This window comes from Aptenodytes forsteri, unplaced genomic scaffold, assembly GCF_000699145.1.
Source record: "Aptenodytes forsteri isolate BGI_AS27 unplaced genomic scaffold, ASM69914v1 Scaffold336, whole genome shotgun sequence".
Taxonomy (NCBI): domain Eukaryota; kingdom Metazoa; phylum Chordata; class Aves; order Sphenisciformes; family Spheniscidae; genus Aptenodytes; species Aptenodytes forsteri.
The window spans coordinates 3,431,472-3,459,401 of record NW_008794911.1 but is presented as its reverse complement, the minus strand read 5'-3'; the positions used below and the strand labels follow the sequence as shown (position 1 = coordinate 3,459,401).

Sequence of the window (27,930 nt, the reverse complement as noted above, 5' to 3'; positions counted from 1 at the left end):
TGAAGGGTTGGTGTGGTGCTGATAAATAGGTAGGCTTAGGGCTTAGTGCTAGCTGGCATTGCCCTGGTGTACATGCAGGCACAGCTCTGCGTACCCTGTCTGGTGTGTGCCACAGGTGCAAATGATGTGTAGAAGGCAACTGGAGAGACAGAAGTAAGGATGGTTTCTTCATTGTAACATACCCATGTTGGGACAGACCACAAGAGTGACCTATGAGATAGGACAGCTGTAACAAATTTAGAATAAAGATCAGCACAGTGTTGTATTAGTCCTGATGATGGATGACAAGACAGACTGGATTGAGCTGCAGAAATCACCAGCTGTTGAATCTCTGAATAGCAGCTTGCTCTTTGCTATCCATAAGGCTTATGATACCACGACTCTGTCCTTCTTTCAGGGCAGCCGTGCTATTCGAGAGGCCAGGAGCTGCCACAAGCTTTATATTCTGCTGTATGCAGAGACGCTGGGTCTGCTCACCCTTTATGTGAGCTACCAGGAGCAAGATTCTTTGTAAGGTCATCCATTTGGGTGGATGGATAGCTGGTTTGCTGCCTTTCTGCATATAATAATTTTCAAAATACAGCAAGTTGTTGAGTATGCCAACTAGTTTTGAAATAAAGAACATAACTGGTTTTATATGATGTTCACTCTTTAGTATATAGAAACAAGACACTCTTCAGTGTCTCTATTGCTCTGTTTTAAAAAAAAAATCCAGATCTGTATCTTATAGACTTAAGTGTTGTTAGACTGACCAAAACCTCTACAGGAGATGTTTAAACATGGTGTGATCTTTTTTACTACAGAAAGTGAAAGATTCTCAGTGATGTCTTTTCGCCTCAAATGTTTTATACAGAAATTGTTGCTAGCTGTTTGCCATATTTTAACCTAAGGATTGACAAAAAAATTTTCTGTTTCAAGGATGTAAAGTCTACAGGCAGTAAGAACAAGGAAGAGCTATGTGCTAAAGAAAATCACACCCTCAGGCAAACGTATTACATGGCTGCAGTCAAAAAGCACGTGGTCCTATGCTTGCACTAAAAAATCTTCTTCCTTTTGCCCTCAAAGCAATTGGCTGTGATAGCACATAGTATTTAGAGGCTCAGATAAGCCCAATATCCTCTTTCTCTGTCCCCGAGTCATGCAGTTGAAGTCCAAGAACATGTGGCTCAAGACAGCCCGCATATTAGAGTACGTGTTTTCATTGAGCAACATGGGGTTTTGTGGTGGAGGGCAGGAAGAAGAAAAATGGCACAGAAAGTGGGGTATATATGAGAGAGAGTAGCGTGCCTTGAATATCACCCAAAAGATGTATAGATGAGAAGTAAGAAGAGACCATTATTCACATTTTTTAAGTTGCCATTAGCAAAGAATCTGGAGATTTTGGAGAAGAGAGAAAAGTGAAATGAGAGAAAATATCGACCAGGTGGCAGATGTAATCCAGCCGGTAAGGCTGCCTGGCTCCCGGTCACCAGCTCATGTCCCTGCCCATCCCACATGCCCTGGTGCACCTGTCGTGGGCACCCTGGACTCTGTGGCTCCAACTGCTCTCCCCTTCTGCACACTCCACCCAGGGGCTGAGTCATGGCTTAAAATAGAAAGTGAACTTTTCAGGAAGGGTTTGTCTGCCCAGGCGTTTGTGCCCTGCTTAGCCCAATGGGGTCTTGATTCAGGCTGTGTACTCCAAGTGCTATTTTAAAGCAAAAGTAAATAGCATTATATATGTCAGTACTCAGACACAGGATTTTGAGCAATAGCTCAGGCCCATAGTTGAACTCCTCATTTCCATCTTAAAGTATGGCAATATGTTAAGGTGGAAAGTAGGAATTTTTCTTTGACAGATTTCTTTGACTTATGAGAAATGAATGAGCATATACAGGAATATGAACTCCAGAAGTTAGGGGAAATTAAGCCTGTTGCTTTCAAAGCTTCCCATGGAAATTTTCTCCTCTCTACAAGGTAACATTGGAGTTTTCCTCTCACTGCAACCCAGCGTATCCCAGTGACTACGGTTTCTATGCCAGATACTATTGCATCTGTTGTAGCTTTAGCTGAAGCAACTAAACGGGGCATGGTATAGCTTGTACAGTAGAAACCAAAGAGGATTTTCTTTCTCCGGGCTCTTCTCTCAGTGCAAAACATCTATGGCTGCCTATCCCTGGAGGCATGATCCCAAAGCTGCTCAGAGTCAGTAGGCGTCTTTTTGTTCTGCTGGCCCGGGTCCAGAGTCTGAACACAAAATACAGCTCAGTATGTCGCAGTGTTTCTTCAAGCCAATAGAAAACTATGTTGAATGCCCACTGATAATTGTATTAATACTGTTTAGTTATATTTTATTTTACATTCCAGACTACAGTAATTCTCTATGCAGAGAGACGAAAAAATTATCCCATGTTCCCCTTTGGCTAGATGACTTTTGTCTGGCTCATTTATGGCCCATCCCACCATGCTCCTTTGTTCTGTTACACTTATTTATTATTGCTGCTGCCACAATCAGGTTATCTCCTTTCTTCTTTCTGATACCTGATACTCCAGACTTTTGATCTCTGGCCCTGGGGAACGTCATTTGTAATTTCCATGTGCGGAGCCTGCCATGATGGGAACAGCTATTGTTTATATACCTCCATCGCAATTCCCTTACCAGTGGAAAAAACTGTGGTGGGGCAGGAATAGAATATAATTTCTTGCTTCATCAGCCATGGATCACTGTAACTGCAACGAATTCAGTCACATCGTCAAAGCAAGGAGTGAGAGGGGAGAAAAATGGTGAAGCTTTCAGATCAGCAACTTCCATTGCACATTAGGAACTTCAGGAACATGTAGTTGGGCTTAGTGACACTTGGCTTTCTACAGTCCCTTGAAAGTGATAGGGAAGCTGAAGTTGCCAACACAAATTTTAGAAGCTGTGATTTTTTTCTTATGTAGTTGGTGGAACCCAGCTGACTTTTTTGTCTTCCTATTTATCCACCTTACCCTAACGGCACTAGAGCAGGCACATGATGCTTGCTAGAGGGAGAATTTCTCCTGTGTCTGTCATTGACAATGTTCAACCATCTAGAGAGGTCATTGCTGTGCAGAGTGAGATGCTACAGACTCAGAAGCCCATGTATTCATTGCAGTTTTTTGCCAAGGCCTCAGTTAACAGAGCACTAATACGTTGGTATGGAAGTTTTCCCTTTCTTTTCCTTTCTTGCTCATTCCTTACTGCTGGCAGTTTCTGCTGCTGCTTACAAAACTATGATAAAATATTTGGTGACTTTCTGAACGCATCCTCCACAAACTGTCTAAAGCTCTGTTATCTTTGGTTGCAATGAAGGAAACCCACAGCACATGTTTTATAGGGGTTGTATTCACGCAACTTGAGTGTCTTACAGTTAGTAAATGTTTGTATGTGTTGTTCTCCTACACTTTGTGTACCCTTTGTGTAATAAAGACCACATCAAGTTATTAGCAAAAGGCTAAATCCTGCACTGAAGCAAATGGCCAATTAGTTGTAATATTTATTTTTCTTGTCTAAGGACTTCAGGTCTGTTTGTGATGCCAGAGAATCATCATTCTGTTCCTGGTTTGGAATCAGTGAACTCTAGCCTGTATGTCTGATCAATAAACTGTTTAAGTCTGTCACTGGCTACACGTACTTAGAACACTTGGCACTGAAACCCCTAATTTCAGCTTCGGTAGCTGTGAATATCAGATTAGAGTAAGAACGTATTTGCGTAAGTAAAAGCATTTTAAAAACTCTCATATTCCCTTAACATGCAGCCCATTTTATTGCTGTTTATAGGTGTTATTTTCTTTAGGCACTGAGGTTCCAAAGTGTTTATTTATGCAGATGACAAATTATTTGGTCTTTTTTTTCTGTAGATGTCAAGGTCGTCACAACCCACATCATGTTTTGCTCATTCAGTAATTTCATATCTTATATGTTCTTCCTTTTCTTTCCAGATGCAGAGGGACATTGCTTATACGGGCCGAGATGGCCCAAGTGCTTCCCGTCCCGGATCTGCCACACACCCTCCGCATGCGATGCCCAGCTCTCCGCCCTCCACCCCGGTGCCCCACTCCATGCCTCCCTCTCCGTCCAGGATTCCCTATGGCGGGGGCGCCTCTCCCCTCTCCGTCCAGGATTCCCGGGGCCGGCCCATGGGTGTGCCAGGCAATGCCACCATCCCCAGGGACCGGCTCCCCAGCCGGACCCTCACGCCTATGGCGGGGGCCGGCCCATGGGTGTGCCAGGCAATGCCACCATCCCCAGGGACCGGCTCTCCAGCGTGCCAGCCTCACGCTCAATATCACCCAGCCCAAGCGCCATTTTGGAGAGACGGGACGTGAAGCCAGATGAGGACATGAGTAACAAAAACCTTGCCCTGATCCGAAATGAAGGTCTGTACGGTGACCCCTACTTGTTTCACGAGGGGAGGATGAGTGTGGCTGCAACCCATTCCGGACACCCCCTCGATGTCCCCGATCACATTGTAGCCTACCATCGCAGTGCCATGAGGTCATCAAGCACTTACTGCAACCCCTCTATGCAGCCTGAAATGCTGGAGCAGTCCTTGTACAGACAAAAGTCACGAAAGTACCCGGAGAGCCACTTGCCCACTCTCGGCTCTAAAACGCCTCCCGCCTCACCCCACAGGGTGGCTGACATGAGAATGATCGATATTCATCCTCACCATAGCGCTCACATTCCCCCCCACACCATCCAGCCTGACAGGTCTTCCCCCAGCCGCCAGTCCTTCAAAAAGGAGCCGGGACCGCCTGTGTTTGTGGATGCGAAAACACGGAGCGCCCTTGGCCTCCCGGGCATGGCCGAGGCGGTGCCCTCTCCAGTCGACAAGCAGGCGCTTGGCTATGGGTCACCTGCGATGCCCAAGGACAAGGAGACGAGGTAAGGCAGAGCCAGGGCTTAATTTATGCAAATGAGAAACATTCCTAATCTGCACATCTTGTGTCATTTAACAACCAGGGGACAATGTAATGTGTAGGAGGCTGCTGCACTGGGCTGCAGTGTTTATTAGCCGTCTGTCAAGGTAGTTAGTAATTTAGAGGAGATGCGACACCACCCGTTATTAATCTGAAAGTATTGTCAACCCATGATGAATCCCTAGTTATTTTCATTTGTGTAAATTTCAGTCATTGGAAAAAATATAATAAAAAATTATTAACTAGGATTTTTCTTTCCAGGCAACCAGATCATGTTACAAGAACAAATGATGTTCTGTTCCCGCTAATAAGGGAATATATTTCACCCGCGTTAAGAATGACACTCTGATATTACAATTTTGGTTCTTTATGGAGTGGAGTTTTTCTCATCTAGTGTTAGGAAATGGGAAGAATTTATCATTACTGTCTTATCTCCTGTAAAACATGAATTTGCATAAAAATAGGACAGTTGTTTATAATAATGTTCCTCGAGGGGAAACTGCTGAGAAGAGCAAGTCTGTCCCAGGGAAGAAATTGAAACACAAATGCTGTTCCCAATGATTTTTCCAGCATCACAAATAGTTGGTGACCTGACAGTTGTTAACTTTTGTGTGCTGACAATGATGACAATGATCTCTCCTGTCTTTTTAAGGACCAGATTTACGCAAAGGTCTGTGAAGGCTTCTCCTGCCATAGACCCTGCCCTAGGAGAGAAAAATCGTTACGCTGCCAGTCGGTTGCTGTGTATTTGTATGAGTTGCGCTAATCTCTAGCGTATTGTTTGTGCTGTTAACTTTTATAGAGCTCTTTAGGGAAGTGAAGATGAATAGCTGGAAAATGCTGAGCTCACAGAGGCCAAAGGTAACTGCTGACTGCCTTAACCACTGGGGAGATACGGAGCTTCTATAGCCCCCAAACTTCCCTTCCACCTGAGCAACTTGCTCAACAATTAGTCGCCTCTGACCACACTTGGCCAGAAAAAAGAATGTGTTGTGAGGTCCATTGGTGGGGAGAAAATGGAGGATGGAAGAAAAGCAGCCATCCACAAAAATTACAGGCTTATAGCTTGGTAGTTATGTTGACACAAGGGTATGAGTTAGGGCATATTGCAGGTCAGTCAAACCTGATTTGTATCTATTTATTTCCAAGAAAAAGATGCAGGTACCTGAAATTTCATTTCAAGCTTCCATTATTACAACTAGGAAATAATTTGAACTATATTTGCCAATTCTGATCCAAGAGATGGCTTTCAGATCAAAAATTTTACAAGGCTCATGTTAGGGACTTGAAAATAAGGGAGGACACCAACAACTTTCCAGTCTGTGTGACTTACCCTCTCTCCTCTGGGCATCTCATCTGTTCACTCGGCTACACAGACATGCACAAGGCTGTGTATTTGTGAATATATGAAGAATGACTATACAGATAGTTCTGCAGCTCCTTAAGGGGAGCTTTGTACCAGCAGTTTTAGTCCTGGTCCCGGAATATATTTACAGTGATGAAAATAGCATTTGCATAATTACACTTCCAAATAATGCATGACCTTAAAATTCAGCATGGTGTGTATTAGCCACACAGCACTGAAAAAATCATTCTGAAAGCTGCCCTTATGGGTTGTGGGTTTTTTTAACCTTGGGAAAGTGTGACTTTTAAAAAAATAATTGTAAATACCAAAAGCAACTCATACAAATTGGTGTGTTTTCTATTCACTGCAATATTAAGAATTGGGTTTGAGTTCTACAGATACAAAATGCTCTAAGCCTTATTTTAGCTTTGTAATAATTTCATAAACTTTGAAAGCAAACGCTGTTGAGATTGTACTAAACTAAACAAGGAACACTAAGGCTATCTAGGCTGAGGTGCTCTTTTCCTGCTTCAGCGGGGGCTGAATTGTTACAAGGTTATTATGAACACCTGAAAGGTGACGTATATAATGGCAGAAAAGTATCCTGTACCTTCTTGTGTAGGACTTACCCATAAGCAGTACAGCTGGACTTGCTTCTGTGAGTAAGAATATTTTGGGATTGGAGAGATGGGGCTGAATTCATCCTCTTCCAGGCATGCTAAAAATGAGGTGTATGCTGCTCTGTTGTGCACATTATCCACTTGCTGATGACTGTGCAAAGAGCCTAAAAACCAGGCCACAGAAAGTGAATGGTGGTGTGTTCAGTCAGCCCGCATGCAGACAGCGTCAGGTGTGGGGTAGCAGCAAATGGGCAGACTGAGTATCTGTTAACGTTGGGGATACTGAGGAGGGAGATCTTTTGCGTTTGTGCAGTGACAGGAGAGACTCCCCATCCTGACTCATCAGGAGCGGGTTGAGGACCCTACAAACATCAAACCCATCATCATCTCAGCACTGTTGTTCCTTCAGTCCCTAGTGGAGTGTGCTGAGAACAAAGGAAACATCTCTTGTGCCATCTTTGCAGAAATTACCTTGAAGTAGCACTGTCGCAACCTCAGGACAATGCAGAGTTTAAGTCAGAGAAAAGATTAAAATGGAGAGTGACAATGCCAGAATTTTAACTGAATCGCTGTTCCCCTGTTAATTCTCCTTCAATTTTTCCAGTCCAGGGCTGAAGTGGCATATATATGTACTTTATCAGAATACACTGGGTACCTATAGCAGATCAGACCTCTCACTGACTGTATCCTGGTTTTGTTGAAGAAAATGGGTCCGTTACCTTTGGAATGTTAACTGCAGCAGATTTGGGTCTACAAAAGATGAAAACCAGTATTTCCAATCTCTTCTTTTGGAGTTTCTCATTTTAGTTTTGCATTGCGGACGCCAGTCTCATCAAACCTGTTATTTAAGCCAGAGTTGAGGGGGATTTAATTGCTTCACATAATTCTTTCTTGTGTCTGTTTTACCTCAGGTATTTTCAAGGTAGCTGCTTCTGTGGTATAAAGCACTGAATAAATTCTAACAGTAATTCATTTACCAGAAGAGTTCCATATAAAGCTCTTTTACAACAGCGAGAAGAAGCAAGTTCATGGAGATTTAAAAAAATATGTGTATTCATACACACAAAAATATTAGAAGTTGTAACAGATTGCAGCAGTTCATCTTTGAGGGGAATTTCAGTGAGCATGAGTTGTTTAAACAGTGATTTGCTATCATATTTTTGGATGGCACATTTATGTAGCTTATGGTGGGCAGTTCTGGAAGTTACTACAGGCAAAGCAAATGTTTAAATGTTGATAAATTAGAAAAGAAGCTATTTACCCAAAAGTGCATTAAATTAAATGCCATTTAACTTACATTCTTTGCATTTAAAACACAAGTCCTGTTGCAAAATTCTGGGTTATTTGATAGTGCTGAATATGTATATAATAAACGCTGCTACTCACTAAAATACAGCCCTTAAAATAGCAAGATAGCTCTATACAACCTTTTTCCTCCAAAAGCATTTCAGGAATGTACTGTGGTTTTCTTTTGCCTGAATACAACTTTCATCCTCTTCTTTTTATGCCACATGTCAGTGAGAAAAGATGATGGTAGAATGTGGTTCACTGAGCAAAAAATATGATCACATTCACCGCTCATGGCTTGCAGTTAGAGACTAAAACGTAACGGCCATACGTAGGTTATTGGATATTGTTCCCGTCACAAAACCACTATTGTTTGATACGCTAAAGTATGGATGGACTCTCTATGCATTTGGAAAAAATGGTCATACTCTGTAAAGCCATGGACAGCGGGAGACTCCATCAGCAATGCACTGAGAATTGTATAAGAAAGGTGAACTTTGCAGATATACCCTCTCAGACACTTTCCACAGAGCCAAAATTGCATCTTCCTTTGTGAAAGATGTTGAATAACCAGGCAGAAAAAGATAATGCAGGTGATCAACAGAGGACGGAGGAAAGGTAAACTGTACTTTGGCTTCCTTCTGTTGGAGGAACTGTTTGTAGGAAGATGAGATGCAGACTCTTGGATAAGAGTTGTCAAATAGTATCACAGCTGGCAGTGCTTCAGAGCTTCCCTTTTCCCTTTAGCTTCAAGCTGTAGAAAGTTTGAGCTTAACCTTATTCTTAAAAGATTGAAATACTCACCTGTGTGTATCTCTCCCTTGCGAGGAGAGCAGAGTACAGAAGAGTTCTGCTGCAATTTGCTTCACACCCTTCCAGGATATCCACTCTGCTGTTTTGGGGGGACTTTGGGGTAAAGTCTGACTGTGCCACTATCACTTGGTTCTAGGGAAGCCATTGGGAAAGACAACCTACTCCAGTTTCCCTTTTTTTTCCCAGGGAGATAAAAAAATTTCTAATGAAATGTTTCTCTCATAGGGTAATATAGAAAGAAATGTATTTTTCCCTGTCTCCGACCCTCTTTTTGATAACTATACAGACTTCACTTGGGGTTTAACTATAAAATATGAAGTCACTGAAAATCTTTCTCCAGGATAGTGTGCCAATTAGTTCGTGGTGTCAGACTTGGTATTTGAGTATGTCTGTTATGGATGATGTGCTGCACAGCCTAGGGTTGGACAGGAACATGAATGAACAGTTACACAGCCCAGTTCTAGTTTGTGTCTGTACGAAGTATCTTCTCAGTGATGTGAATATTAAAGATGTCCCCAGGAAAGGGAGGGAACATGCAAGTCACACTTAAATAGCATCACAGTGAGAAGTTGGTTCCAATTCAGCAATACACTGTACCCTGCTTGGGATTACTTCCAGTTAGTTGCAGTAGAGGGAATGACATGAAACCTCCGGGAAGCTGTAAGGAAGAAATCTGGTGATGAAATCTGATGTCTCAGTGCACAGACACTGGAGAAGCAAGGGCTTGTTTTGTCTTTGCCGAATCTGGGGAGCAAGGTGCTGAGGCAGGGCCCGAGTGCCTGGACGTACCTGGGGCCGGGGCTGTGGATCAGGCTGCCAGGAGAACAGGGCTGGCGAGCGGCTCGTGCCTGCTTTGCTGGCCGAGGTCTGTGACAAGCCAAAGCCAAGTCTGACCGAGAGGCCTGTTAGAGCTGGGAGTCGCTTCTGACCTTGCACCCTCCTGTCCTCCCCCACTGTGTTACCACCTCTGACTCTCCGGGCATTCACAGGAAAACAATGCAAAACAATGCCCTTCTGTGCTCAGGCTGATAAAATAGCCGTTTCTTTCCCAACTGCTGTAGAAGGGACCCTCCCTGCTCTTCCTGGGTGGTGGAGACATGCAGATTTATCTGGGAAATTAATCTGGGAACAGAGACGGGGTTTGGCCTTCTCATGCTACCACCACTGGCAAAGAGGCACCACTGCGTTTTGTTCTGCCCGACCCTCTCTCCTAGTCCTCCATGTCCTGGCCTGCCCTGTCCACGGGGAGCCCGGCCTGTCCCATCCATGGGACCCCGGCCTGCCCAGTGCAGGAAGGGATGGTGGGACAGGCTGTTCCCCCCACCTTCCCTCTCCACAGCAGGGAGCACAGCGAGAGGTAGAGAATATAATGTTGAGAACCAAAGATGTACAACTGTCACGACAGTGCTGGCATCCCTGATAGAGTCCGGCTTAGCAGAGACTGAGGAAAGCATTTATTTTCTCCCTCTGGAGCCGAGGTTGCTCCAGCCTTTCACAGGCAAGCCAGCGGGGAAGGGGATGGCTGCAGAGCCCATCCCTGCTCCTTCGAGGCCATGCAGCTGGTGGCAGGATTGGGCCACCGGCCCTCCAGCCACGTCAGCCCAGGGCACGGCCCTGCCGCCGGGCCGGCCGCGTCCCTCCCTGCCCGCCCTGGAGCACGCTGCTTCCCATCGCCTTCAGTCATCCCGCCAGGTCTCTGAAAATCAGGTCGATTTATTTAATGCCTAAAAGGCGCCCCCTTTCAGACACCTGTTTTTGAAATGTTTGGTGCTGATGGCCATAATGAGTCTGAGTATTACAGTGAAACGATTACAGGAAAAATTCTGTCTTGTCTTTAATGGAGTAACTCCAGAGCACATGTAGATTCTTCACATTCTTAATGATTTTACCATATGAAAAATAATGTGCTCTGTGCAATTGATTCCAGTATTTCATTCGTTTTTCATCATCTCCTATCTCTGGAACATCCCTCTCCCTCTTAACAACATATTTTCCTAGATTTCATGTCAAAGGACAAGATCAGCTTTGTGTTACCATAATCTCTTTTGAAGCAGAAAATTGTTTCCAGATTATCGTATGTGGGATGGAAAAAACATCATATTTATGAATTGGTAAAACAGATAGACTTCCAATTGAGTTAAGTTCCAGGAAGGGCTTGTGATGATTATCTGGGAAAAAAAAATGTTTTCATTATTAAGTGTCAAAAATGCTGCATTAAAGTTTGTTAGAATATATTTATCCCAGGCTTTTAGTACTTGTTTTTGTTCCAAAGGTTACTGTAGCCTGAACCAGTTTCTTATTTTAAAACTTATAATAGTGGAAATTCTGTAACGTATTTCTTGGTTTGCAATGAATTAGGTCAGATTCACTAGTCTTCTCATCACCGTTCAAAATACCCTTCAACATGAAGACAGAAAAGTAAGACGCGCACACTGTATTAAATCGCAGTAAGAACACGTCTGCCGGCTGGGGACTGACTGAGCACTCTCTTTTTCCCTCCTTGTGTCTGTTAGCATCTCATTACATGTTTTGCTGCTCTGTTTTCTCAATGTCTGGGTGTCTTGGAGTCTCTCCTGGCTATGGTATCTGCGTGCTATCCCAGCAAACCTCTATTTCATTCCCTGAGTGTGAATGAAATAATTAGCCTGGATAATCTGGCTGGCTACAAGCTGGACTGGTTACTCGCTTTTGTATCACGTCAGCTTGCTTTTGCCTGGTACTGGTACCTACATTTGAGTTTATATGGCCCTTATCGATTGGCATTATTGCTTTGGCCACCAAATGGCAACTGGAGCGGGGGGTGGCCGGAGGTTGGCTGCTCCCACGTGCCCAGGACACCGCAGCGGTGATGGGTGGCCCCTGCAACAGGCTGAGTCTGGGGCTGCATGTGTCTGTCCCATCTTCTTTCATCAGTCATTGCTGCTGGTCTTAGTCACTTGCTTTTTGAGAAGTTTTGTTCCCAGTCATCTTCCAAAATCACAGCCCACTGTTAGCATTTGCTTTTGTGTGTCTCCCCAGTTGCTTAACTGCTGGCATATAAGGATGCATTTTCAGAAGGTCCTGTCTGAGGTCCCGTATTGATGTGTGTTTATGCTGTGGTGTGTCATTGACATACTGGCATGTGAAAGTAGGCACCTGTGTGAGCAAAAGGCTGTTTTGGAGCCCACCGAGGAAGTTACCTGGTACCTGATTAATATATACATTTATGTAAACAGATAAACATACAAATGTTAGTCTTCCAATCCAAAAAAGTCATTGTTGTTGTTTAGTGGCCTTTGGTACCTATGGAAAACACTGACCATACCTATTACGGTTCTTCTTCATCTCTTTTCTTCTGCTTTTTAGGAATTTCTCAGGATATGCGCATGAAAGCAAATCTGTGTTATGATAATGTTGCTGTACAGTCTGCATTTGGTGTCCTGTGCCTGGTCTGTCACATTGCTGTCCTTTCCAGAGCAGACAGTTGCAATGTCAGGTGCAAAGGATTTGGGCTGGGGAGTAGTCAGCTTGGGCAGATTAAATGCTTTGCAGACAAAAATCCTGGATTTGGGGAAAGTAAAAACAGTAAAGTCTTTAATCCTGAAACCTTATATACAGGCAAAACTACTGGCACAGTGTAGGTAAAAGAGAAAATATATGTAATGCTGGAAAAAAATTATTTTCACTAGTTCGAAGAGGCATTAACTGATTGTTTTAGGTGCCTGTCTCGTGAGATCATTAGAAGTTTATTGTCTGGGTGGTTGGTTGTTTTGTTCTTTTTTAACCAAGCAGATGTCTTTTTTATTGTCTATTACCATGCAAAAGCTGTCCAAACCAAGATGCGGTAAGCTGCTGTAACAAGGTATATGCAAGCTGGTACCCATGGGCCTTTGCACAAACTCTGTAGTGTCTTTCCAGTCCTGTGGTAATCATTCACCTAGAAAAACAAGTCTGAAAGCAAATATATCTGGCTTTAACAAACGGTTCTCTTGTCTTACAGAGAGAGGATACAAGCCATGGAGAAACAGATTGCCAGTTTAACTGGTCTTGTTCAGTCTGCGCTTTTTAAAGGGCCAAATACAAGTAATAGCAAAGATGCTTCTAGGTAAAAAAAGAATTCATTAAATCTGTTTCTCTGTAATGATTTTAGTAATCAATCAACAAAAATAATATTTGAATGTAACAGTAAAAAAACCCTGAATGCTCAATCATTTTTAAATATCTTTATCATCCCCATGAGAATGCTAGGCAGAGAGGAAAAATATGCCAAATGATAGATGGAGATTAACTGCATTACTCTTCTTTGTGTTAAAAAGAATTAATGTAGCTACATCTCTGTGCTTTCTACTGCTTATACTCCATTCCTTGCTTAAATTGTATTAAAAGCTGAATTAAAAGAAAACAACTGACAAGCTACTGATGATTTAAATTAAAAATATATATGCTAGACAAGGCCATTTAATTTGCTGATTATAAACTTCACTACAGTTTTATTGTTAGTAAGTTAAAATTCCGATTTTTCTTTTTATTACTTAGTGAGAAGATGATGTTGAAAATTGTGTCCAGCAAGAGCAGCATTGACACTGCAGGTAAGATAATTCACTTTTAATTTACAGATTATTCAGGTATATGAATAGCTCTAATGTTACTACCATTCCAGCTTATGGAAAGGTCAAGTTTACTTAAATTCCCATAGCTGTACTGTCAGAACTGAAGTTTAAATTCGGGATGTTGGGAGTTGATCACATCTTTGTTAAGAGAGGAATTTCTGACAGGTTGAGGTGGTCTTTGGAATGAATTTCACACCTGCGCTGAATGGTTTAAATGAGATACAGAGTCTCTGCATATGGTGAATTTTCCAGTGATTCATCCCGTCTATAGTATATATCTGTCATTAACCCCAGATGTATCCAGATTGCTGTAGAAGGCTAAATATTTCATTCCTGTTCTGGTCACCTGAATTTTTCTCTAAGGTTCTTCTGTCAGTAGGATGCTATGGATGTAATGACACTAAGGAATTTAGCAGTCAGCAAGACAGCACTTTCCCTAACTAAGCTGTATTGATCTGTTACTAATTATTAGCCTGTGCCTAAACTGTTCTGAGCAAGCATCAATTATGAAGCCAATAAGAGCTGGTCTTATTTTACCTTCCCACTTGGAGAGCTGCTAAGTGTTTAAAAGATGGAGTTAAGGCTGTTATGAAAGAAGATCTCCATGTGATTGGAGTTCTTTGTGTATGGGCTGCTGCTGGGGATGTCTGCAGGGTGTGCGTGTGTTTATATGCCTCCTCTTCACCCTTTGTCATGCACCGAATGCAAATAAAGGCAGTTCCCTCCTTCCTGGTAATGCTGTTCCCACAGGGAGGTCTGTGCTCAGGCAGGTAGTAAACCACACACGTTTATTAGCAAATCTATTATGCTCTTGACTAGCCTTTCTGTTGAGGCTGTTAGTTCACGTTCAGGATTCCTGTTTATCTGGAATTGCAGTATGTCCTCCTAACAACAGAAGTCAAACCAGACCTGGAAACTATCAAGCACATGCAAGAGCCAGCGAGCTAAAGTCCTGGTACTGGAGCTTTGCTCCCAAGCTACTCTCTGGTCCCCTTCCAGCTCTTCCCTTCCCACTGGCCCCTGGATGGGGAGGGTGATACTTCAGGCTGTGAAGAAGTATGTTGTGATTTATCAGTTTCAGACAACTTACTGAAAAGTCCATCATTTTTCAAAACAGCTGCAAAATGCTCTTAGACTTTTCCTTATTTCAGTGTCATTATACACTGAGAATTTATGGTATTTCCGACTCGCGTAGGCCTCATCTCATACAAAGCACCTATGAAACCGTCAAAATCTGCACACACGTTGCCTTGTTTTCCTCTTTGTATTGTGTTGCTGTTTGGCCTTTCCGCTTTCCCTGTGTTTGTACTAATTCAGATAAGTACTTTGTAGGGGGCACTGAGCTGGAGATCCTGATCTAAGTAGGGACCCTGCTTTGAGTGGGAGTTTGGACCATATCCTCCAGAGGCTTTTCCTTATTTCAGTGTCATTATACACTGAGAATTTATGGTATTTCCGACTCGCGTAGGCCTCATCTCATACAAAGCACCTATGAAACCGTCAAAATCTGCACACACGTTGCCTTGTTTTCCTCTTTGTATTGTGTTGCTGTTTGGCCTTTCCGCTTTCCCTGTGTTTGTACTAATTCAGATAAGTACTTTGTAGGGGGCACTGAGCTGGAGATCCTGATCTAAGTAGGGACCCTGCTTTGAGTGGGAGTTTGGACCATATGACCTCCAGAGGTCCCTTTCAACCTAAATTATTCAGTGATTCGCGCGCGTGTGTGTGTGTGAATGTGCTCTCAATGAAATGAGAAATGAATTAATATTCATTGGGAAAACGGCCCTACACAAAGCGAAGGTTGGGATTCCTCGGTGTGGAAGTCATGCCCAGCCCACCAGAACAGCATGGTTCAGCTGACCAGCAGCCATTTCCTGCCACGTTGTTCCCGAAGACTCCTCACTACCTTGTTGTATGACTGAACGCATGTCCCTGAAATGGCAAAATTACATATAACAGCTGCATGTCCAAGCATGAGGGGGGGACGGGATGCGTAACTTACTGTCAAAAGACCAGATCAGCATCTGTCACATACTGACAGAGACATTGATTTTGTCACATGGCCATGCCTGTATGCAGCACGTGAGTAAGGATACCAGCATTCAGGTTGTGCAGTAGGTGCTTTTCTGATCACTTGGGAGATGGGGATAGGGCAGTGGGACCAGCCATGCAGCCAGCCTTCTGCAAGGATACCTGTCAGTGCTATAAAGTATAGTTGTAACTACAGCGTCTGCATCCCTAAATCCTGTCCTTCCAGCATGACTCAGCCACAAAATTAAACTGTAGCAGGTAAAGGAAACAAGGTGTGATGCTGACCCCAATAAACTACAGTATTGTAACCCACATCAGCTATTATTGAAGACTGCTGTATAATAGAATAGTCCTGTATAATAGAATATTTTGCTTTTGCACCTGCTTTTGAAATTGCACGTGACAGGGTCTAATAAGTCAATGCAGTCCCTGCTTACTTGAAAATTAGGCAATCTGCCAGAATATGCTACAGAATGTTTCTCCTTTTTGTAATTATGCTTGGGTTTAAATGTGCCAGCAGGATCTAGAAACACTTTTGCTGACCGCTGTTTTGTTCTTCAATTCACCCCAATCCTTATTAAGTATAGGCATTTAGACAGTCGACTCTCGTAGTATACAATTCCACTTGACAACTGTGCACTGAGATACCAGTTTTAGGAATTTCAAAGTCTGTTTGAAAGAAAAAGTGGTATAAAATGTTGATTGAGCAGTCCTTTCTAGAGCACTGGTAAGCAGAAACGTGAATTGCTTCCCATCCTGAACAATAAAACATCTGTGCAGGATAAAATTGGCTCATCAATGTTGAACCAACATTGTGTTTTATAGTATGTGTTCCAATGATAGGAGACTTTCATGCAAAAAATAGAGAACTAGCTCACTTGGGAAGAGAGAGAAACCAAATTTTCTAAATCCTAGATAACTCTATATAGCTAGATTATGAACACTCTGTTTGGTATTTCATATAAACCAAATTGTTGTATTTAACATGTTTTTGCTTTGCCAGTCTGTAGCGGATTCTTTAGCCTCAAATATTAAAGAGCCTAAATAAAAATGCTTTTTCACTGGGGAAAATGAGCCTGTAACGATCATGCTTGTCTGCATTTCTAATGTTTTATTGCTTTAGGCTCATTTCTTTCACGGGGGGAGGGTTCAAAGAGCAGTAACTTTCCACAGACTGGCTATGTCTCTTCTGCTAACGTTAGGAGAAATCCCATGACTGAATCCTTATAACCTTCTTCAGTTCACCAAAAGTGAATGGCATCAAGGGACTCTTCACTTAGGAACAACATGTGACTCTAAAACCAAATCATACTAGGAAGAGTCTCCTTGAGATTACTAACAAATATGCTGAGAAATGCTCACCTACTCTCTTTTCTGTCATATTTTTGTTCATCAAGTGGTGAGATTGATAGATTAAATCCTGGATTCATTGATTAAATTGAGATCAGCTGTATCATGGATTACCAAAAAAAGCAATAGTTCTTTGCTAGTTGCTGCCTTGTTGGAAGAGGAAGAAGGACATTTCAGTATTTCCTGAAAATGGATAAAGGAGTATGTCTTTCTGCAGTAACACCACCAGTACAAACCAAGAGAGGGAGTTGGCAGCAGGGAGAAGTATTACACATGTAGGGCTTGGATTTGATTCCTCACTCTTTGTGAACTGTCTTGTCATCTGTGCATATCTGTGTGCCTTTTTCACACGCATGACTCTTGCTGTGATGATCTGTGAATTAAAAACATTGTCCATATCTGCTTGCTTATCTCAGATTCAAAGATAGATCATGTCAGTCTTTGAACTGTGTCAGCATTTGCAGGTAAAACATGATCCTGAATTCATTCTGGATCAATGAGGTGAAGTTGCACACTAATATATATAGAATATTTTATTCTTTTAAGGGTGCTTTAGTGCCTGGCCATAACAGCTTGTTAATGATGGAATTGCAACCTTAACATTGCATTTTCCTATTTGTTTAGTGGATTCTAACTGGATGGAAAGAGAACTAAGTAACTGTCATGTCTCCCCAAATGATGCTTGAAAATGTTGTGGCTCTTTGATAAGGAGATGAGTAATTTGTGAAGAAACATTGCTGGGTGTTGTCTGATGGCCTTTTTTTCTAGCCTGCTTCCAAACAAAATCTTAGCATTTCAGAAAGAAAAATAAAATCTGGAAAATGGAAGGAGAGCGATGTCTTTGCAACCATAGCAAAGGTCAAGTGTCAGGGAGTGGAAGTTGTGTTCCTTACCTTCCTAAGCCTGGGCAAATAGCAAACATTTCCCCTTTCTGCACATCAGTTCTCTTTGTACTTTGAAAACGGCAGCTTAGTTCATTAGCCTTTGTAAAAAAAGTTAACATTTGTTTTTTGTCCAGAGTATTACGGAATTATGGAGGGGTTTTGCATTCAGGCCCCCTTACCTAGCTCCAGCAAGGGTTTATTTAAAAACCTGAGAGCCAATGCTGTTTCTTTCTCTTCAATCCATCTGGCCGCACAACTAATCGCAAAGCTACAGCCTGGGACTATTTCCAAAAGCGAGCTATACTCCCTAGATGAAGCAGCCCCTCATTCAGCTGCCCTTTTATTCCTTTTTGATGAAAATATGTATCTCTGAGAAATCAGCTGCTGATCCTTACTGCACTCCCATGCTCACTCAGTGTGGTTGCGTTTCACACCCTTGGGAGTCCCACATCGTGCTTCACAGGCTCTGAGCACACTCTGCAGCAGGGACACCGTGGCAGCTGATAGAACCTAATGGTGAGAAGAGCTGGCCGAGGCAGCAGGGGAGGAGAGCTGCTTTGTAGGGAGTCAGAGACATTTATTGTTTACAGAAGCAGATCACAGTCCATCTACACTAAAAGGAAAGCAGGCACCCCTTCCTGAGAAAATATGTGAATTGACTGGGGTCCAGCATGGGGGGAGAGACTGGCGGGGACTGATTCATACCTTGGCTGCATCATCACAGGGTCGGGGGCTGAGTTTTTGGAGCTTTTGCTTGAGGCAAAGAATAGCAGAAAGGTAGATGTGCTTTCAAAAACAGTCCAGATTTGTGGCTAGGGATCAGAACTCTTGGAGGCTTATCCACATTTTTCAGACTCTGGTGGTTTCTGTCTGTTCGGTTTATGAACTAAATACCCTTTTCTTAAAAAAATGCAAAAAATAATAGTGCATGTGGGAGGGAAAGAGATGCTTGACTGTAGGAAAAACTGCAGTCTACATGGAGAAAGATAAGTATTAGCATATATTAGACTGAAGCATAGAGTGAGTGCAGAATGGCAGTGAACAAGGACTTTATTTCTTGAGTGTTGCTTTCTGTTAAGCAACTCTTTGAATCATACTGGAGTATAGCAAAAATTTGCAGCAGCTTGCTCAGCAGTGAAACGAAAAGTGCTGTTGTTGAAGCACCGAGCAGACCTAGCTGGAGCACGTTTAGGTAAGGTATAGCATTACAACGGCCAGCACCGGGCTAGAACAGCTTTTTGTTCGAGCATGTCTCCGGAAGCCTATGGCGTGGAACACTGTATATCGCACGGGTGCAGCCAGAGGGGCCTGTGCTTTTACTGACAGGAATTGCAAATGTAGGTAAAGCAAGCAACATGATTCTTCAGGAACCTTTTAGCCTATTTTTAAATAAAAATAATCTGGCATAATTTCCATCCTTTAATAATGCTTCCCCCAGATGAATTTTGCAAAGGCTACATTTGAGGTATCCACACCTGTTGGCAAAGGAATAACAACGTGTTGTTATGCTGAGCTGTACTCACTCAGGCACATTTGGAGACTTTACTGGTTGAAAAGACTACTAGGGATGAGAGGGCAGGGATAAAACTTACCACTCTCGGGTTCATACTCATTCCAGCCAGAAAAATGTGTCATGCCCTTTGGTGCACTGAAAATTTGCCTTCAACAGGCAAAGAAAAGGTCCCAACACTAGTTTCTGTTTGATTTCTTTGAACTTGATAGAATGTATGCTTGTGGGAACAAATGATGACCAAAATCCCTGTGCAGATCCATTGATGAGTTATTTTCTGTTTCCTCAGATTTTTTGTTTTATTCATAGAGAAGGAAGAAAATGAAGTGGGGAATGACATAATCATAGAATAGAATCATAGAATCATTTAGGTTGGAAAAGACCTTTAAGATCTAGTCCAACCGTTAACCTAACACTGCCAAGTCCACCACTAAACCATGTCTCTAAGTGCCACACCTACATGTCTTTTAAATACCTCCAGGGATGGTGACTCAATCACTTCCCTGGGCAGCCTGTTCCAATGCTTGACAACCCTTTCCGTGAAGAAATTTTTCCTCATGTCCAATCTAAACCTCCCCTGGCGCAACTTGAGGCCATTTCCTCTCGTCCTATCGCTTGTTACTTGGGAGAAGAGACCAACACCCACCTCGCTACAACCTCCTTTCAGGGAGTTGTAGAGAGCGATGAGGTCTCCCCTCAGCCTCCTTTTCTCCAGGCTAAACAACCCCAGTTCCCTCAGCCGCTCCTCATAGGACTTGTGCTCTAGACCCTTCACCAGTCTCGTTGCTCTTCTTTGGACACGCTCTAGCACCTCAATGTCTTGCTTGTAGTGAGGGGCTGATAATGCAATAGTTCAGGGAGCAGCAGCCCTGTGAGCCATCTGAGCCCAAGGGACAAGGTGGATCTGGCACTGTGATCAGAAGAGTATGCAGGGCTACATAGTGCTGGCCTTAAAAAATAAAGTGTATCCTACTGACAGTCTGTCATTTTGCCTGTTGATGATGGGGAGGGAAAGGGACACATTAGAAAGAAAATTTGAAGAATATGGGTGTGTAAGTGCAAATTGCTAGAAGCTGTAACATGACTATTAGCTGATGAACTGAAATTTGCTTCTACCCTGTAAATAAAGCTTCTTCCCAGGTACTTGAGACTGAAAAGAACAAGCTTGACATTGATGCCGTGTAGAGGAACTGCATTATTTAATGAAGAAGGTCTTCTGAGGACACTGACGGTTATACTCAGAGCGTGGCTCAGCTCACTTCCTTGTGTTATGCTGTATTCCCTTGTAAACACAGTCCTGAACAAATGACAAACTAAAGGGGAGTGGGTGGATGCAACATGCTGGAGAGTGGTTCTCTGCCACACCATTGATTCATTTCTCTTCTCCTGGTTTTATACAGTAGCTGTCGGAGACACCTGATAGAAATAATGCAATTGTACTTTAAGCAGCAAAGCAAGATTCTCTATAGAAACCTTTCCCCCACACTTGGCAGTTTGACTGAATTAATTAATTGATAAATAATTAACAAATTAATAATTTGTGATAATTAATCAACAAATACGCAGTTCAGGAATCCTGAGAATTTGCATCAACTTGGTCTCAGATGGCTCCTGGGAGGACAATCCCGAAGCTACTTTCAGCACCAATTTGATTTGCTGCTGTTTTGTATAGTCTGCAGTTATAGCTTATTATCCCATCTCCGCTACAGGTGGTAGGAAGCAGTCTCAAGGTAATGCAGTGCTCTGATATGACTGAGGTTCCAGCACAGATACACTCTGATATTGTACAGTCTTCCCTCAAAATATATTGGATAAGGAGGTGCCAGTCCCCTGTTAATACTGAGCATTGGCAACTGTAATTTTCTTTTCTTGTCCATCTGTGTGAAATACGTGTGGATTCAATGGACAGAGGAGGGATTATGTTTGCACCTTCTCTACTGGTGAGCTCAACCTGTGCTGCTGCTTATTGCAGGCGCTGCTAACATATCTGGGGGGAAGAACACGTTGGCAACTGTGGAGTCAGCTGTCATCCATCACCCTGCTGGAGCCCCATCAATGCAAGTCAGCCTGCATGGTATGAAACGCAACGTGTCGGATCTGCGGCTGCAGCTGCATCAGATGAAGCAGCTACAGGTAGGCATATCTGGGTAATGCCGGGAAAGTGGGTTGTCAGCAAATGTCAGCTTGCTTTCTTTCTCTCTTTCTGTCTCTTTTACCTTTTGTACGTGAGTGATTCTCAGTAGCAGAGTTCTAGCAAAGGGAAGACCCGAGTATTACAGACACAAAAGCATATTCTGCTGTAGCGTACGCCACTTGCATAGACCTAGAGGTATGATAATTAGCTCAGTTTAACTACTGCTGCTCAGATATTGAGAAAAAACTTCATTTCTAGCTTTGTTTGATGACTTTAGACATTAAAGCAGTATTTATATTACAATAATATCAAGTCTGTGATTACAGTTTGGACCCTGCTATGCTGTGTGCTATATAAACATGTCGGAAGAGCCATGTTCCTGCTCCATACTGTTTACAGTTGAGACAGTTTTTAAGTTCCTAAATAAACAACTTTGATGTCAGGAAATCCAAATGTAGCTGAGGATCAGTAGATACGCATTAAGCCAGAGTTTGAGTGCTGTATTTACAGAATCCAGAAGAATAGCCAACTTGAGCAGCAAGGAAAAAAGATACCTCAAAAGTTGCTGCAAAGGTTTGTTGTGCCCTGCTTACATTCACATTTACCAGTACTTTCCTAACACACATCAACACCTCAAAACCTGCAAGAAACGATAAGAACAATGAAGAGTTAAGCAAAATGTTCTGTTGACACATACCATAGTGCTGCAAATGTAAATATATGCTGTTCATCTCAGACACTGTGAAAATAAGCTTATGCAGCTGTACAGGTCTTCAGCCCTTCACTTAATTGGAAACGGAAGAGCACTGTGTATTGTCTCAGAAGATGTAAAAGGAGGTAGAGCAATTTCTTGTAAGACAAAGTGGACAGCAGGGGAAACTTCAATACTCTGCCAGTCCTCCTTGCCTGGAAAGTGACATCACATGTTTGGTATTGTAGGGCTGCAGCTACTGCTATTACGACCAGGGTGGTTTTGAATATGGGAATGGTACTATGTCAATCTCCTTTGATTTGCTGATTAATTTTATAACAGAGTAGTGATAATACAGATCAGAATTCAGAGCACATTTTGCCTTCCCTTCCTTAACTAAAGGAAATTGAATTATGAACCAGTCATAGGGCAAGGGAGCAGAAGGGTGAGGTAAACGTCAGGGCAAAGAAAATGTGGCCAAGACTGAAGATGCTGTGACAAGGTCCTGTGCTCAGTTTGCTGGTAATGAAGAGATGGCAGAAGGTATTCGGAGCAAACAATTGTGTCAGCCAGGTGACCTCTGCCTGTGATACAGTACCCATGTATTTACATTTTCAGTTTAGGATGAGTATGTTCCTATAGCAAATGTATCTTTCAGAAGCTGTTCCCAGCAGTGCTGCCTACATGCCGGCCATTGTGGTCCCCATCTAATTTCAAGACTCTGGCTTGGGATCTCTGCCCTGGCACATTATGTATAAGTGGGTATTCTTCCACATTTGTGCTGCAAACCACTGCAGCCCCTCTGTCCTTCTGTAACCCCACGTGCCAAATGCAGCTCTTGGCAAACGCTTGCGGTCTGGCCACCAGCTGTGCTTAGCATGTGGCCTCGTAAAGTGGGACGGAGGTTGCAGTGCTGCGCCGGAGGCAGTGAGCGCATTGTACTCACAGGGCCTGCTCACCAAGGAGGTGGCATTTCCCCAGCTGCATCTTGTCTCCATGGCCCTGCCTGGGGCGGTAACCTTGCTTTTGATCAGATATAGCATTATGGCACACAGGAGTGAAGAAACTTGTACCATCTGCACAAATCAGTGCTGCCAAGGAAGTCTTGAGAAGGAAAAAAGGACATATCCCGAGTGTGCTCATTAACTCTGGCTGGCTTCCCTTGTTTCAGAAATGATAGCAAATTTGGTGTATCGTGCCAGTAAGAAGTGGGCAAATTCGTGATAGTCGGATGGAAGAACCTGTAGCTCAAGGGAAACTTTGGTATATTACATATAAATTACATTCATGAGAGTGAGTTTTTGTCGTGGCTTTCCTGAATGGGTAGAATTATTTTGAAAAAGAGCTCACAGTTTGTAGGGCAGCAAATGAAAGAGGTAGTGTTTTAAACTGAAGAGTGTTGAAATATCACACTTCTAATGAAAAAATTTTGTGCTATGTTTTTTGGAAAATAATTCAAAGTAAAAGGGAAAAGTATTTTGCTGTTTTTCCAGGTTGTTTGCATACCATGTTTGACAGTACTTCATATTTTTCACTTTCACTGTTTCTCCTGGGTTGGCAGTCAGTTTGTTCCTGTGTGTGTGAATTTTTCATACAGTGACAGACTAAAAGAAACACTTCCAAAGAACTGAAGAAGATGATTGCACAGGCACAAATGCTGGCAGGATAACTAAGAAACAGGAACAGGACATAAAACTGTATTTAATACTGCCTATGGTTCAATTTTCAATTGATGATATCACAGTAAGTTCTTACTCATTTGCTTAATAGGATCAGAGAAACACATGATGGAAAAGGTCCATTCATGCATGTAGCCTTTGTCTGTGCTGGCAAAATCCTCTTTTTAAAACATATCCAGCAGCAATTGATCCAGATGTATTGATTCACACACCAATTAAATTGATGCAACCAAAAAGTTAAGACTGTTTCAGTCTGTGGTTGGATTTTAGCCAGAGATTCTTGAAATAGAGACATTTGCATCATGGCTGTTGCTAGAGGTTAGATACACTTCTTGCTACTCCACTAGCATCTTCCTTAAGTGCTCTGATTTTCAGAGATACTCAAGAAAGACTAGTTTCATGGTGCTGTGGAGTTTTCCTCATTGCCAGAGATAGGCTATAAACCAGCCTGTGTCCTGGATGCATTTGTTGTTGGTAAGACTGGAGCCCATGAGTTCAGTGGGGTTGTTCATTCTGCACTCCCACGTAATGAGAACTCTTAGTGGCAGCTTTGAACCAAGCCTTAGAGTACTTGTTCATGGTACATATCATTAGCTTATATGTACATTGGATTTTTTTGGTCTATTCCTTCCTTTCTTTAATTGAACACATTTTAAGGGAAAGCAGTTAGATATGATTAAGGTTCAGCGTTAGGAATGTGTATGCATGCATCCTTTTCCGTCACTCAATGTATTATTTGCAGGGAAATGAGTGCTGCAGAAGGTATAGAAAATGTAATAATAACTACTGTCATAAATGGTATATGATACTCAGTCTCACAAGTGTAACTTTGAATTAGAAATTCAAATATGTTTTGAGCTGCATTATAGAATTGGTGAGACTATGTTTAATCTATGTATGGTAACAAACTTCAGGAATTAGATAATTAGATTCTACAGAGATCCTGAGCTGCAGGCAGTCAGTCCCTGTTTGTGGCTGTGCACTGTAGTGTGTGGGGAGGTGGGTGGCCCAGAAGACTCTCCCAGCAGGACCTGGGAGGCTCCCACTGGACAGGTCATGCTTGTCTCCTAATGAGAAGCAGGGCTGTGAACTAATACTTGGTTTTCCAGTTACCTGTCTCATAGGTAATAATTGGTTCAAAGTGAACTAAACTGGTTATCAGATTATTCTTGAAGTGGGTGCCAGAGGCGGTGCTGGGGTTACTTGTGAGAGAGCAGTAATAGATAATGGCTGGAGCAGTAGCCAAAAAGAGGGACAAGGTAGGTATCTGGAGAGATTGGGGAGGCCGGGAGTGAGAGCCAAGGGTACTGAATGTAGGAGAGGATGCTAGAATTCTAAAAAACCATGTTAAATTTCTTTCTGATTGATTGCTGCTTGCAGTTATAAGTCAAGTTAACTCTAATTAGCAAGAAATTGCCATTTAGTGGTGACAGGAAAGGCTGCATTGCTTTTCCTTACCTTTGGGGGGGGGGGGGGGGGGGGGGGGGGGGGGGTGCACTGTAGTGTGTGGGGAGGTGGGTGGCCCAGAAGACTCTCCCAGCAGGACCTGGGAGGCTCCCACTGGACAGGTCATGCTTGTCTCCTAATGAGAAGCAGGGCTGTGAACTAATACTTGGTTTTCCAGTTACCTGTCTCATAGGTAATAATTGGTTCAAAGTGAACTAAACTGGTTATCAGATTATTCTTGAAGTGGGTGCCAGAGGCGGTGCTGGGGTTACTTGTGAGAGAGCAGTAATAGATAATGGCTGGAGCAGTAGCCAAAAAGAGGGACAAGGTAGGTATCTGGAGAGATTGGGGAGGCCGGGAGTGAGAGCCAAGGGTACTGAATGTAGGAGAGGATGCTAGAATTCTAAAAAACCATGTTAAATTTCTTTCTGATTGATTGCTGCTTGCAGTTATAAGTCAAGTTAACTCTAATTAGCAAGAAATTGCCATTTAGTGGTGACAGGAAAGGCTGCATTGCTTTTCCTTACCTTTGGGCACTTGACTTTGGAACTTGAACACTGTTTTAACAAAGTTTCTTTTCAAGTGTGAATGTCTAAGATTGTTTATTTGGCTTGTTTTCAAGCAAACTTAAAGTACAAAAAGTTCTACTCTGTGGAACCAGAATAACTCTGGCGGATCCATAAAACTTCTACTTGAGGTGGTGGAGTAACTGGCAGAGGTGGTCTGAGGGACAAATGGGGTGTGCACTTAGCCAGGGAGTCTCAGATCTGATACCTGCTGGCAGAGAAAAGGTAAGAATCGAGTTCAATTCCAGAACATGGAGGTAAATGTGCTGTAGCGGCCAGAGACTGCCTCCTCTTCCTCACCCACAGCTCTTCCCCTCTGCTCCTGCTTGCCCTGCCTCATGTTGTCCTTTGGCTGGTGATTCTGCCCTGCTTAAACCCACAATTACTCCTCTCCCCTGGTTCCTTCTCTTCTCTCTCTGCACTCATCAATACCTCCCCTTCTCATCTTCTGTCCCTGTTCCCCAAGCATGAACAAAAGCAGGTTTTCCAGAACTAGCCAAGTGTTGCATGAATTTTCATAGAAATGGCAAAAACATCTCTTTGATACCAAGATGAGTCATTTCCCAGACTTCAAGAGCTCACTCCAGACATTGAGGTTTGGGAATCCTCAACATACAAGCTTTCTGAAATATTGCTGAGTTATATTTTTATTCCCTAATCTTGTTATCAGAAATGGATGAACTTTTATGACTGAAACTTTCTAATACTGTTCAAGCACTGCATAAAGGGAAGTGACAAGCACCTTAGCTGTAGGTGTCACTACAATAAATATAGATCCCCTATATATCCCCATAATAGGAAAGAAAGTATATTTGCCATTGCACAACCCCACACACATGCATACTCAATTTTGGTATTACTGGGAATCACTGTTACCAGCTGAGAAACGTAGAGGACTTAAATTCTGGACACCTGAGACTTAAGTCTGACTCCCTTACTGACCTTCTCACTGACCTCGGATCAGTTGTTTCACATTTCCCAAGTCACTTCCCTGTGACAAATTTCCCCACTTTTTAAAGAGCTGTGAATAAACTGTATGACTGAAGTGTTACATGCTCATTCACTCATTTATTCATTCATTTATGTTTTCCTTCTTGAAAATATGGCACAATGTAAGAGATGTGTGTCTCAGATAGCTGTGCTGGCCTCGCCGTAAGAGGTTTTAATTTGTCAAACCCAAACGTTAATCCCATAGTGAGGAAAAATACACACATGCACTGTCTTCAAAAGAATCCAGTCTGGTATAAAGCAGCTGACAACGTTTATAAATCTGTGCTGTTTCAAATGTTTTCCAGCTTCATTTTTTTCCCTAGCTGCTAACACTTATCTTCAGCTGAGTTTTGAGCTAACACCTCCTGCTTGTCACAGCTCAGACCCTGCTCGCGCTTTCAGTGAAGCGCCACCCTCCCTCTCATCACAGTTGTGTCGCTGGAGAAGGCAGAGTAAGGCACCAGGACTGAAGAGTCAGGAGGGGAGAGCTGAGTTTGTTCTTCTAATTCCCGTACTGATTGGAAAGAATGACCTGGGCAAAGGCTTTTTTTTTCTCTGATTCCCATGAATTCTCTCAAATTAACTTAAAAAGAAGTCTTGTTGCGTTATACTGTCTTGTAGGTAATCCATTTTTGTGATTCTTCCTATTAGGCAGTGGTTTTACTTTGTATGTTAAATGTGGTTTGGCTGTTAAGCCTGGATGTTTAGAAGACAGCTGACGGTTCGATTGCTAGTTTTAAAACTGGAACTTCATCTCCCAAGTGACACAGGTGGTTTTTAAAATCTTACAGTATGAGAAGGCTGCTGGGCTAACAGAGTTGTGTTCACGTTGCCTATATACTAAAGCTGTGACTAGGTGGAGCCCTGCTTATCACTTTGAATCTTGTGATTTGCATAAGAGACTTAAACAGGTTTGTTTTTTGTGAGTGTGGGGCATAGCTGCTCTAGGGCTACCCGCAGAAGAGTACGGTCTAGTTTGCTTTCTTAGCTTGTTTTGCTCTGCAAACTGAATATCAGTAAGAAAATTAATGCTTTAGATAACATAAGGCTAAGACAAGAAAGAAGATGTGAC

The 27,930-nt window shown here is 42.7% G+C and overlaps 1 protein-coding gene across 1 annotated transcript in view; it reads left to right on the top strand.

Moving 5' to 3' along the window:
- The window catches only part of KIAA1217 (KIAA1217 ortholog), a 195,956-nt gene that overhangs the window by 137,844 nt on the left and 30,182 nt on the right, over positions 1–27,930 (top strand). Inside the window, exons 7-11 of the mRNA XM_019471004.1 lie at positions 3,943–4,087; positions 4,201–4,888; positions 12,968–13,072; positions 13,504–13,556; positions 21,325–21,485. Coding sequence (XP_019326549.1) covers positions 3,943–4,087; positions 4,201–4,888; positions 12,968–13,072; positions 13,504–13,556; positions 21,325–21,485 — 1,152 coding nt within the window. The remainder of the gene's footprint in view (positions 1–3,942; positions 4,088–4,200; positions 4,889–12,967; positions 13,073–13,503; positions 13,557–21,324; positions 21,486–27,930) is intronic.